At 38.2% G+C, this 14900-nt stretch overlaps 1 protein-coding gene across 1 annotated transcript; it reads left to right on the forward strand.

The window, feature by feature from the left end:
* The first annotated feature begins 246 nt into the window (after positions 1-246).
* On the forward strand, positions 247-6372 carry LOC121310773 (immunoglobulin superfamily DCC subclass member 3-like). The gene is made up of 3 exons (XM_041243705.1): positions 247-412; positions 4205-4480; positions 6170-6372. The coding sequence occupies exons 1-3, from the start codon at positions 259-261 to the stop codon at positions 6370-6372; spliced, it is 633 nt and encodes a 210-aa protein (XP_041099639.1). The 5' UTR covers positions 247-258.
* Positions 6373-14900: the final 8528 nt, after the last annotated feature.

Consider the following 14900-nt stretch of genomic DNA (forward strand, 5'->3'; position numbering starts at 1 on the left):
AGCAGTGTTTGTGTGTGTGTGTGTGTGTGTTATCTGTGCAATGTGCAATACCTGTGGCTAATACTGTTATGCAGCACATTGAATCGTTCTGCATGTGGATTACTGATGATGGGGGCGCCATTAACCGATTAACTTACGTTGCAACTGTTTAAGGGAGATCGATGAATGCATGTCATGTCCGGGGCAACGATAAGCACGGGTGTGTGTAGCTGCCTGTTGGCTAATACTGTTTTGCAGCATACTGAGTCTTCTTATCGAATGAGATTGCAGCGTGGTATGGCAGTCTGTCTCTTTGGGGTTTCAGTTGAACGTACCGTTGCAACAGTTGAAGGCAGAATGGCATTATATTTCCTCTCCTGGAGTGTAATCCTCCACTACTACCTATGGGATAGCAGCTGCTCTGCAGAGCTAGGTAAGTAGGATCAAGGGTAAATGTTAATTCTGCACACTGCAGATCAAATAAAGATAAGCATGGCTTTATGTTATCAACATGTGTTCAGTATTACTTACTGTATATAGGCTGTAAACACAATGTTAAGTGTGATAATGCCCATGCATACAGTATTTAATACTACAAATGGACTGTATTATACTACAAGGAGTTCTAGTATATAGTAAATTATAGTGTTATGGAATTATATAGTATTCTTTTTATATGGGTGCATTGGAAAGTACAGTTTGTGTGGAAGATTAAGGACATTTTCAGCTTTGTTTTCAAAAGGGGTGTTTTTGGAGAGAGAACTGAGATATGCATTTGGGATACTTGTGATAAATAAACACCTTTTTTTATAGCTGGTTCATTTTTACTACTGGCAAAATGCAAAGTGAGTATTTACTAGAATATGAATATTTCAAATAAAACATCTGCAGCTTGCAGAAAACAAACACAAAGTGGGAATACCAAGGATCTCATACAAACCATCAAAGAAATATACAGAAATTATTACAGAAATTTGAACCTAATGCTCGGATAAGGGAGGGGTTTTGCACACTTGTTTTATATTTCATGTAAACACAAACAGGCATTTACTTAATACAGAATTTCAGAATCCTAATCATTGTCTTTGAGAGATAATATTTTAAATATTCAATCATTTTACATATAACAGGGCTAAAAAAATAAACCGTGTATATGCAGTGATATTTAGAGACAGGTCTACAATATAAAAAAAAATAAAATATGTAAAAATGCAGCTATTTCAAAACTTTAATAATAATAATAATAATAATAATAATAATAATAATAATAATAATAATAATAATAATAATCCAATTTTGTAATTGATCTGGAACAGGATAGTTGTTTGCCTTTAAGAAGATTTTTCCATTAAGCTGTCAAGCTGCAAACACACTTGGTACCTTTTTTTTTTTTTTTTTTAGTTTGCCCTGTTTCAAGCTGCTTGTGTTAATTGTAACACAGACTGCATTGTCAATTATCATTAACATTTACATTTAAATCAATGTTCTTTCCTCTTATTAGCATTAGTAGAATTGGAAATGTCTCCCTTTTTGTACTTCAATCTGGAGAAATGTTTCCTGTATCCAGTCCCCTGCCATTGCAGCTTGACCATTGGAGTGAAAGTGACCTATAGCAGAGGAAGAAGAAGCAACTTTTATTTATTTTCATTTTCAATATTGAAGCGTAAAACACAAGGAAAGAACCAACGGATTTTAAAGATAAGCTAAGGGGTCCAGTGATAGGATTGGTTGTGCTATTGGGTCATATTCACAAAACTATAAGCATGGTATTAAGGAATATTTTGATAACGTTTTATTAAAGCCTGTTTTGATTAAGTTTGCAGTTCATGAAACATTTTTTATAAACATTTGTCACAAAACCCCTTAAAAACATTCTTTAAAACAGCCCTTGGTGTTTTGTGACTGGTCACTTGGGAGCAACTTTCACATTTGTTTTGTGATTGGGAAAAAAAAAAACAGACTTTTGATGTTGTAGCTAGTAAGAAATAATTTATCGTTTGGGTCCTTAAATTAATATCCTGAGTTGCTTGTTATAAACCACAGTATTTGTGCAAAACCAAATATGACATTTTACAGTACTTTACTGTCAAACAAATACAATAAAGAGGTATTTAAAAATACTGGATAAATATATACTAGTATTAACTTGGTAAATACAAAATATAAAAAGCTATATATATATATATATATATATATATATTATATATATATATATAAATAAAACAAAGCTACAAAACTATATTACTACTAACAAAACTATATATAATTTTAATGGCACCAAAGGGCACATTATTGTTGGTTTTCCATGTTTCAAGAGACTGCCCCTTTTAAAGAAAGAGTAATGCCTCGTTTCACTTTCAAAACACACAATTTGAATAATATGCTTTACTAGAGACGCAACCATTCTCCTATTCATCAATTATTGATCACTGTGAATTTAATTTTTTGTGAGCCTCATGCATTAACTGATTATTTGGAGCCTCGTGCCTCACGAATTTATTATTTAAGCACATGCATGTTTTCAGTTCTTTTGTTAAGAGTCCCGTTTGTTAAGTTATCATTAAAATAGCTTTGATTTTTATTTATGAAATGTGTGTTTTATTAAATCACGTATATAGCACGTTGAATTAGAACTAATGTACCATTATTTATGAATGTATTATCTTTCTGGTGTTGACTGTCAATTTGAATTATGTATGCGTGTTCTGACTAAAAATACATTAAAAACAAAACTATAATACGTCCATTAAGAAAAAATTGAGATAATGTTCAGTTAAGGCAGGTGTCATTTGAAAATAAGTTTTATTACACACAATTACTTATATATACACACACACATACATACACAAAACATAATAAATAATTGAATATATGAATTCACCTTCTGAAATTTCTATATTTTTTAATTTACATACAACAGGTACAAATGCAGGAGGAATAAACTAAAACACTATAGTTAGTACATGCAACATGGGTCTTAGCTGTTTTCCCAAAATAGTGCTAGGCTGCGTATTAAATTCAATTCAATTCAATTAAAGAGAACACTTATCTCTCCAATGATCACGAGCCCGACAAAAATACAGGAAATAAGGCAAACAAAACATTTGCTTGCATGCTGAAGAATTAGTTCACAAAACAAGTCCCACGTTAATTTCCCCGGCTTTTGTTAAAAGTGACAAAAGGCTTTTTAAAAACCTTCATCTGGTTCCTTCAGTTACTAAGCAACAGAGAGCTTCAAGCTGCCATTTTAGGTGAAACGGGGAGAAAGAAGTGATTCCACTTCCTTCTGGGCAGTAATGTAAAGTTGCAGTCATTTGCAATCTTCTGTAATAACTATGTTCATACTTCTGTCAGCACAGAGACTTAATCTGAAGTAATCTACAGTGTGTTCTGTAATATCCCCATTGAAATATGGTAAAACTGTTTTGGATTTAAATTCAGTTTTAATATACATGTATTTTATTAGAACTAGCAATATTTTTTCTTTTTTTTTTTTTTTTTTTTTTGGTACTTTGTTTGCTTTCTATACTTTAATTTGAAATTAATTCTAAAGACGTTTTTGCTGATGAAAAGTTCCTATTACTTACTCTCTTTGTGTGTTGCAGTTCAAACTCCCTCAATGGTCCAGCTGCAGTCAGACCAGCAAAGAGACCAGGATGCAGTAATTTGTAATAATATGTGTATATTTTGAATGAATGTTAAATAAAAACAGATTCTCAGCAGGACTGAAGAAATGAGTGATCCAGTGCACTCCCTTCATCCTGATCCAGGCGGTCCTTTTATAGTGCAGAACCAGTTACAGAGCAGCATGGTTGTAGCTCCCTTGTGCCCAATAATGCTGTTCCACTTGCATTTTCATTGATGTTATAAAGTGGAATACAAATAGAATAATCTTGTAACTATGGCTCAAGATTATAGCCTTGTATTTCACAGATGAGGCTTTAATGCAGATTCCCTCTCCCAACATCCCTGTAATTGCAGGCAGTAATGATTTGAGGAATACCAGTACTGACAATAATGGCAGGTGTCCCTAATACTTATTCCAGCATCACTGGAAATCCTTCATGCTTTTCTCAACCTGTATACAGCATTTCTAAGCAAACTAAACTGTACCCAGCTGGATTAAAACGGAGTTAAACAGCAGCGGTATGTAGATCCGCTACAGTTTAGAATATAAGACTACACCCTACTGTGCAGAGCCCTGACGTTTCTTGTCTTCTTTCAGTTTTTACTTCTCGTCCTAACGACAGCGTAGCCTCTCTGGAGAAGCCACTGATGCTGTCCTGCGCGGCGTACGACACTGTCCTTCAAAGCCAAGCCGCAATTGAGTGGTTCAGAAACTCTAGGGAACCCATACTGGACTTGGACACCCGGGTTTACCAGCCTACCAATGGGTCCCTGTTTTTTCCCAGCCTGCGGGCAGATGACTTGGGGAGCTACACTTGCCAAGCAAGCTCCAGGCTTTCTGTTATCAACACTACTTTCAGCATATACAAGGCCTGTATGTAAATATTAATTAACCTACATACTACATAAAACAATGATATATTATTATGGTATATTTACCACTATATGTTATGTACCTGAAGAACATTTTCTTTAGGTCAGAAAAATACAGTGGAATACAGTACCTTCATAAGATCCATATTGTTTCAGGCATAATAGTACAGTACTATGACAACATGTTATGCTTGTGTGGTTTTTCAGAGAGATTCCTAAGCAATTTTGATACAGGGTTATGTGTTTAATAAAAGAGTGTCTTTACAACTGAAGCGGCATCCAAGTTTTGACTATTTATTTAAATAGCTTTGCCTTTTTATTTTAACTGGTTATCACTTTCTTTTTTTCTGGTGGAAATGCTTCAGTATGTTGGTCTTATTAGAGAAGTAATTTAGGAGGTATTTTTATACCTGGGAATGCAGATGGTGGCCTTAATACTGAAGGTGACTTTACATTGCCATCAGAATTGGGTCTGTAAAAAAGTGGCCTTAATTGTGAAGTGGCCTCAAAGCGATAATGATGTCTGTTACACATTAGAAAAACACGTTTTTTTGTTTTTTTTTTTGCTGCCTGCACTATAATGTTATTAATAACCTCCTACAGTTTCAAGTGGCAGCAGAGTGATACTCTGACAATCATGTTGCGAGGGGGAAGCTCTTGTTCCCTCACATTGAGAACTAGAATTCAGGAGTGCAAAGGAACGGAAAACAAACAGGACAACAGAAAACAAACAGGCCAACAAGTAGCACTCGGAAGACTAAACTATGGAAGAGCTATTGTAAACAGACGTCATGTTTGTAGAATACTGTACTAAAGCTTTAAAATTTATTATATTGCTTATTTGTATTAGCAACAATATCATTGGTCCCCTAATCTCTGTGTTGAATATCTTTTGTGCACTTGTCTTTTCTTGCCCTCAGATAATATAATATGGACTCTATAATATGGACTGCGATTCCTGGTAAACTTGTACTCCCTGTGTCAGACTTACTCATATGCTCAGCCTTTTTAGCCAGACCATGGAAACTGACCTTTATCACAGGAAGTGATATAAAACTCAGAGAAGGAAATACAGATGTTTAGAAGCTACTGTGTAGAAATCTGCAATTCCTCAATTAAACAGAAGACATGCGCAGCTCAGTGAAAATGATTTGCTACACTTTTAATATAAATCTCTGGTTCTTTAAATCACAATTAGGGATATTTCATATTGTTGCTGCAGGAGTGTGAGCTTCCCCTCTTCAGAGAAGGTTTCAGTGTCCATGATCTCTGTATGGGGCTGTCTGCAGAGGCTTCATTTAGTCCCTATAGAAATGTGGACAGCCAGAAAAACAGAACTCCTTTAGAAAGTTTTGAAAGTTTTAACATACACAAGACTTAATTGCAAACTCAAGCATAGTATTGGCCTTGCATTTACTAAAATAAGCTTGACTAAATCACTGCTACCATAGTACATAGTAGGTACTGTATGCTCAATCTAAGAGAGAACCATAAAACATTGGTTCCCACACCACACCATAACATCTCTATGTACAGCAGGAATGATGCTATAATGAAGTAGTTGGCAAGCGATATATGGCAATATGTGGTGCTGGTCATTAATTTCCATTGTGTTTCAAACTTTTGACCATTTATTGTGCTCCATTATTGATGTTTATTCCCTGTACTGTAACCTTTTTTTGTCTTCTAGACATGACTCCAGTGTTTTACAGTCCTGTCTCTCAGACCGTGAATGCAGGAGAGAGCGCATTCTTCGAATGCGTTTCTGGGGACAGTCTACCTTCGGCTCAGATCAGATGGGAGAAAGAAGGAAAGCCGTTGGCTGAAGGAATTCAATTTCAGGTAATACGGTGGGGAAAAAAACGAGCAGAAAACAGTGTTGACAATGCATAGTGCTCTACATGACTTAATAGAAACAGTGTGCAGAGTGCTAACCAAGCCTAACATTTTGTACTTTTGAATGTAGGAGCACCTTGTCAGAAAGACCAGACACAGTGTAACAGGATCACTGTGTTAATAAACTCACCAGACACAGTGTAACAGGATCACTGTGTTAATAAACTCACCAGACACAGTGTAACAGGATCACTGTGTTAATAAACTCACCAGACACAGTGTAACAGGATCACTGTGTTAATAAACTCACCAGACACAGTGTAACAGGATCACTGTGTTAATAAACTCACCAGACACAGTGTAACAGGATCACTGTGTTAATAAACTCACCAGACACAGTGTAACAGGATCACTGTGTTAATAAACTCACCAGACACAGTGTAACAGGATCACTGTGTTAATAAACTCACCAGACACAGTGTAACAGGATCACTGTGTTAATAAACTCACCAGACACAGTGTAACAGGATCACTGTGTTAATAAACTCACCAGACACAGTGTAACAGGATCACTGTGTTAATAAACTCACCAGACACAGTGTAACAGGATCACTGTGTTAATAAACTCACCAGACACAGTGTAACAGGATCACTGTGTTAATAAACTCACCAGACACAGTGTAACAGGATCACTGTGTTAATAAACTCACCAGACACAGTGTAACAGGATCACTGTGTTAATAAACTCACCAGACACAGTGTAACAGGATCACTGTGTTAATAAACTCACCAGACACAGTGTAACAGGATCACTGTGTTAATAAACTCACCAGACACAGTGTAACAGGATCACTGTGTTAATAAACTCACCAGACACAGTGTAACAGGATCACTGTGTTAATAAACTCACCAGACACAGTGTAACAGGATCACTGTGTTAATAAACTCACCAGACACAGTGTAACAGGATCACTGTGTTAATAAACTCACCAGACACAGTGTAACAGGATCACTGTGTTAATAAACTCACCAGACACAGTGTAACAGGATCACTGTGTTAATAAACTCACCAGACACAGTGTAACAGGATCACTGTGTTAATAAACTCACCAGACACAGTGTAACAGGATCACTGTGTTAATAAACTCACCAGACACAGTGTAACAGGATCACTGTGTTAATAAACTCACCAGACACAGTGTAACAGGATCACTGTGTTAATAAACTCACCAGACACAGTGTAACAGGATCACTGTGTTAATAAACTCACCAGACACAGTGTAACAGGATCACTGTGTTAATAAACTCACCAGACACAGTGTAACAGGATCACTGTGTTAATAAACTCACCAGACACAGTGTAACAGGATCACTGTGTTAATAAACTCACCAGACACAGTGTAACAGGATCACTGTGTTAATAAACTCACCAGACACAGTGTAACAGGATCACTGTGTTAATAAACTCACCAGACACAGTGTAACAGGATCACTGTGTTAATAAACTCACCAGACACAGTGTAACAGGATCACTGTGTTAATAAACTCACCAGACACAGTGTAACAGGATCACTGTGTTAATAAACTCACCAGACACAGTGTAACAGGATCACTGTGTTAATAAACTCACCAGACACAGTGTAACAGGATCACTGTGTTAATAAACTCACCAGACACAGTGTAACAGGGTGTTAATAAACTCAACAGACCTGTGTTAATAAACTCACCAGACACAGTGTAACAGGATCACTGTGTTAATAAACTCACCAGACACAGTGTAACAGGATCACTGTGTTAATAAACTCACCAGACACAGTGTAACAGGATCACTGTGTTAATAAACTCACCAGACACAGTGTAACAGGATCACTGTGTTAATAAACTCACCAGACACAGTGTAACAGGATCACTGTGTTAATAAACTCACCAGACACAGTGTAACAGGATCACTGTGTTAATAAACTCACCAGACACAGTGTAACAGGATCACTGTGTTAATAAACTCACCAGACACAGTGTAACAGGATCACTGTGTTAATAAACTCACCAGACACAGTGTAACAGGATCACTGTGTTAATAAACTCACCAGACACAGTGTAACAGGATCACTGTGTTAATAAACTCACCAGACACAGTGTAACAGGATCACTGTGTTAATAAACTCACCAGACACAGTGTAACAGGATCACTGTGTTAATAAACTCACCAGACACAGTGTAACAGGATCACTGTGTTAATAAACTCACCAGACACAGTGTAACAGGATCACTGTGTTAATAAACTCACCAGACACAGTGTAACAGGATCACTGTGTTAATAAACTCACCAGACACAGTGTAACAGGATCACTGTGTTAATAAACTCACCAGACACAGTGTAACAGGATCACTGTGTTAATAAACTCACCAGACACAGTGTAACAGGATCACTGTGTTAATAAACTCACCAGACACAGTGTAACAGGATCACTGTGTTAATAAACTCACCAGACACAGTGTAACAGGATCACTGTGTTAATAAACTCACCAGACACAGTGTAACAGGATCACTGTGTTAATAAACTCACCAGACACAGTGTAACAGGATCACTGTGTTAATAAACTCACCAGACACAGTGTAACAGGATCACTGTGTTAATAAACTCACCAGACACAGTGTAACAGGATCACTGTGTTAATAAACTCACCAGACACAGTGTAACAGGATCACTGTGTTAATAAACTCACCAGACACAGTGTAACAGGATCACTGTGTTAATAAACTCACCAGACACAGTGTAACAGGATCACTGTGTTAATAAACTCACCAGACACAGTGTAACAGGATCACTGTGTTAATAAACTCACCAGACACAGTGTAACAGGATCACTGTGTTAATAAACTCACCAGACACAGTGTAACAGGATCACTGTGTTAATAAACTCACCAGACACAGTGTAACAGGATCACTGTGTTAATAAACTCACCAGACACAGTGTAACAGGATCACTGTGTTAATAAACTCACCAGACACAGTGTAACAGGATCACTGTGTTAATAAACTCACCAGACACAGTGTAACAGGATCACTGTGTTAATAAACTCACCAGACACAGTGTAACAGGATCACTGTGTTAATAAACTCACCAGACACAGTGTAACAGGATCACTGTGTTAATAAACTCACCAGACACAGTGTAACAGGATCACTGTGTTAATAAACTCACCAGACACAGTGTAACAGGATCACTGTGTTAATAAACTCACCAGACACAGTGTAACAGGATCACTGTGTTAATAAACTCACCAGACACAGTGTAACAGGATCACTGTGTTAATAAACTCACCAGACACAGTGTAACAGGATCACTGTGTTAATAAACTCACCAGACACAGTGTAACAGGATCACTGTGTTAATAAACTCACCAGACACAGTGTAACAGGATCACTGTGTTAATAAACTCACCAGACACAGTGTAACAGGATCACTGTGTTAATAAACTCACCAGACACAGTGTAACAGGATCACTGTGTTAATAAACTCACCAGACACAGTGTAACAGGATCACTGTGTTAATAAACTCACCAGACACAGTGTAACAGGATCACTGTGTTAATAAACTCACCAGACACAGTGTAACAGGATCACTGTGTTAATAAACTCACCAGACACAGTGTAACAGGATCACTGTGTTAATAAACTCACCAGACACAGTGTAACAGGATCACTGTGTTAATAAACTCACCAGACACAGTGTAACAGGATCACTGTGTTAATAAACTCACCAGACACAGTGTAACAGGATCACTGTGTTAATAAACTCACCAGACACAGTGTAACAGGATCACTGTGTTAATAAACTCACCAGACACAGTGTAACAGGATCACTGTGTTAATAAACTCACCAGACACAGTGTAACAGGATCACTGTGTTAATAAACTCACCAGACACAGTGTAACAGGATCACTGTGTTAATAAACTCACCAGACACAGTGTAACAGGATCACTGTGTTAATAAACTCACCAGACACAGTGTAACAGGATCACTGTGTTAATAAACTCACCAGACACAGTGTAACAGGATCACTGTGTTAATAAACTCACCAGACACAGTGTAACAGGATCACTGTGTTAATAAACTCACCAGACACAGTGTAACAGGATCACTGTGTTAATAAACTCACCAGACACAGTGTAACAGGATCACTGTGTTAATAAACTCACCAGACACAGTGTAACAGGATCACTGTGTTAATAAACTCACCAGACACAGTGTAACAGGATCACTGTGTTAATAAACTCACCAGACACAGTGTAACAGGATCACTGTGTTAATAAACTCACCAGACACAGTGTAACAGGATCACTGTGTTAATAAACTCACCAGACACAGTGTAACAGGATCACTGTGTTAATAAACTCACCAGACACAGTGTAACAGGATCACTGTGTTAATAAACTCACCAGACACAGTGTAACAGGATCACTGTGTTAATAAACTCACCAGACACAGTGTAACAGGATCACTGTGTTAATAAACTCACCAGACACAGTGTAACAGGATCACTGTGTTAATAAACTCACCAGACACAGTGTAACAGGATCACTGTGTTAATAAACTCACCAGACACAGTGTAACAGGATCACTGTGTTAATAAACTCACCAGACACAGTGTAACAGGATCACTGTGTTAATAAACTCACCAGACACAGTGTAACAGGATCACTGTGTTAATAAACTCACCAGACACAGTGTAACAGGATCACTGTGTTAATAAACTCACCAGACACAGTGTAACAGGATCACTGTGTTAATAAACTCACCAGACACAGTGTAACAGGATCACTGTGTTAATAAACTCACCAGACACAGTGTAACAGGATCACTGTGTTAATAAACTCACCAGACACAGTGTAACAGGATCACTGTGTTAATAAACTCACCAGACACAGTGTAACAGGATCACTGTGTTAATAAACTCACCAGACACAGTGTAACAGGATCACTGTGTTAATAAACTCACCAGACACAGTGTAACAGGATCACTGTGTTAATAAACTCACCAGACACAGTGTAACAGGATCACTGTGTTAATAAACTCACCAGACACAGTGTAACAGGATCACTGTGTTAATAAACTCACCAGACACAGTGTAACAGGATCACTGTGTTAATAAACTCACCAGACACAGTGTAACAGGATCACTGTGTTAATAAACTCACCAGACACAGTGTAACAGGATCACTGTGTTAATAAACTCACCAGACACAGTGTAACAGGATCACTGTGTTAATAAACTCACCAGACACAGTGTAACAGGATCACTGTGTTAATAAACTCACCAGACACAGTGTAACAGGATCACTGTGTTAATAAACTCACCAGACACAGTGTAACAGGATCACTGTGTTAATAAACTCACCAGACACAGTGTAACAGGATCACTGTGTTAATAAACTCACCAGACACAGTGTAACAGGATCACTGTGTTAATAAACTCACCAGACACAGTGTAACAGGATCACTGTGTTAATAAACTCACCAGACACAGTGTAACAGGATCACTGTGTTAATAAACTCACCAGACACAGTGTAACAGGATCACTGTGTTAATAAACTCACCAGACACAGTGTAACAGGATCACTGTGTTAATAAACTCACCAGACACAGTGTAACAGGATCACTGTGTTAATAAACTCACCAGACACAGTGTAACAGGATCACTGTGTTAATAAACTCACCAGACACAGTGTAACAGGATCACTGTGTTAATAAACTCACCAGACACAGTGTAACAGGATCACTGTGTTAATAAACTCACCAGACACAGTGTAACAGGATCACTGTGTTAATAAACTCACCAGACACAGTGTAACAGGATCACTGTGTTAATAAACTCACCAGACACAGTGTAACAGGATCACTGTGTTAATAAACTCACCAGACACAGTGTAACAGGATCACTGTGTTAATAAACTCACCAGACACAGTGTAACAGGATCACTGTGTTAATAAACTCACCAGACACAGTGTAACAGGATCACTGTGTTAATAAACTCACCAGACACAGTGTAACAGGATCACTGTGTTAATAAACTCACCAGACACAGTGTAACAGGATGTAACACACTGTGTTAATAAACTCACCAGACACAGTGTAACAGGATCACTGTGTTAATAAACTCACCAGACACAGTGTAACAGGATCACTGTGTTAATAAACTCACCAGACACAGTGTAACAGGATCACTGTGTTAATAAACTCACCAGACACAGTGTAACAGGATCACTGTGTTAATAAACTCACCAGACACAGTGTAACAGGATCACTGTGTTAATAAACTCACCAGACACAGTGTAACAGGATCACTGTGTTAATAAACTCACCAGACACAGTGTAACAGGATCACTGTGTTAATAAACTCACCAGACACAGTGTAACAGGATCACTGTGTTAATAAACTCACCAGACACAGTGTAACAGGATCACTGTGTTAATAAACTCACCAGACACAGTGTAACAGGATCACTGTGTTAATAAACTCACCAGACACAGTGTAACAGGATCACTGTGTTAATAAACTCACCAGACACAGTGTAACAGGATCACTGTGTTAATAAACTCACCAGACACAGTGTAACAGGATCACTGTGTTAATAAACTCACCAGACACAGTGTAACAGGATCACTGTGTTAATAAACTCACCAGACACAGTGTAACAGGATCACTGTGTTAATAAACTCACCAGACACAGTGTAACAGGATCACTGTGTTAATAAACTCACCAGACACAGTGTAACAGGATCACTGTGTTAATAAACTCACCAGACACAGTGTAACAGGATCACTGTGTTAATAAACTCACCAGACACAGTGTAACAGGATCACTGTGTTAATAAACTCACCAGACACAGTGTAACAGGATCACTGTGTTAATAAACTCACCAGACACAGTGTAACAGGATCACTGTGTTAATAAACTCACCAGACACAGTGTAACAGGATCACTGTGTTAATAAACTCACCAGACACAGTGTAACAGGATCACTGTGTTAATAAACTCACCAGACACAGTGTAACAGGATCACTGTGTTAATAAACTCACCAGACACAGTGTAACAGGATCACTGTGTTAATAAACTCACCAGACACAGTGTAACAGGATCACTGTGTTAATAAACTCACCAGACACAGTGTAACAGGATCACTGTGTTAATAAACTCACCAGACACAGTGTAACAGGATCACTGTGTTAATAAACTCACCAGACACAGTGTAACAGGATCACTGTGTTAATAAACTCACCAGACACAGTGTAACAGGATCACTGTGTTAATAAACTCACCAGACACAGTGTAACAGGATCACTGTGTTAATAAACTCACCAGACACAGTGTAACAGGATCACTGTGTTAATAAACTCACCAGACACAGTGTAACAGGATCACTGTGTTAATAAACTCACCAGACACAGTGTAACAGGATCACTGTGTTAATAAACTCACCAGACACAGTGTAACAGGATCACTGTTAATAAACTCACCAGACACAGTGTAACAGGATCACTGTGTTAATAAACTCACCAGACACAGTGTAACAGGATCACTGTGTTAATAAACTCACCAGACACAGTGTAACAGGATCACTGTGTTAATAAACTCACCAGACACAGTGTAACAGGATCACTGTGTTAATAAACTCACCAGACACAGTGTAACAGGATCACTGTGTTAATAAACTCACCAGACACAGTGTAACAGGATCACTACGTTAATAAACTCACCAGACACAGTGTAACAGGATCACTGTGTTAATAAACTCACCAGACACAGTGTAACAGGATCACTGTGTTAATAAACTCACCAGACACAGTGTAACAGGATCACTGTTAATAAACTCACCAGACACAGTGTAACAGGAAGCCCCGAACCACTGCGACAAAGCTGTTCCAAGCCGCTTTCTCCTTACTAGTGAGCTTCTTGGGGAATTCCTTGCACTCCAGGATCTTCTTTATCTGTGGTCCGACGAAGACACCGGCTTTGACCTTTGCCTCAGACAGCTTAGGGAAGAAGTCTTGAAGGTACTTGAAGGCTGCCGACTCCTTATCTAGAGCGCTGACAAATTGTTTCATAAGGCCCAATTTGATGTGCAGTGGTGGCATCAGCACCTTCTGGGGGTCCACCAGTGGCTCCCACTTGACATTGTTCCTCCCCACAGAGAACTCGGTCCGCTGTGGCCAGTCCCGCCTGTGGTAGTGCGCCTTGGTGTCCCTGCTGTCCCAAAGGCAAAGATAGCAGGGATAGCCTTGGAGACCCATCAGGAATGCCACCACTGCAGCCTCTTGATGCCATCTCAGAAAAATGCAGATATGCATCCACTTAGGCAGCTGGAACTAAACTGAACTGGTGGGCTTAAGGCCCCTGTATTTATACTACTATTTATATTACTGGAAAGTTCTAGAAAGTTCTAGAAGCTACTTCAAGTTTACTCAGCACTGAATCTATCTGGAATGTTCTGGAAAATAGGTACATTTCAAAATATCACTGTCCTGGTCACAAAAGCAAAGTTTGTGGGGAATAATAGCCATTTTCTATACT

The sequence above is a fragment of the Polyodon spathula genome, unplaced genomic scaffold (genome assembly GCF_017654505.1).
Source record: "Polyodon spathula isolate WHYD16114869_AA unplaced genomic scaffold, ASM1765450v1 scaffolds_2443, whole genome shotgun sequence".
NCBI classification, from domain to species: domain Eukaryota; kingdom Metazoa; phylum Chordata; class Actinopteri; order Acipenseriformes; family Polyodontidae; genus Polyodon; species Polyodon spathula.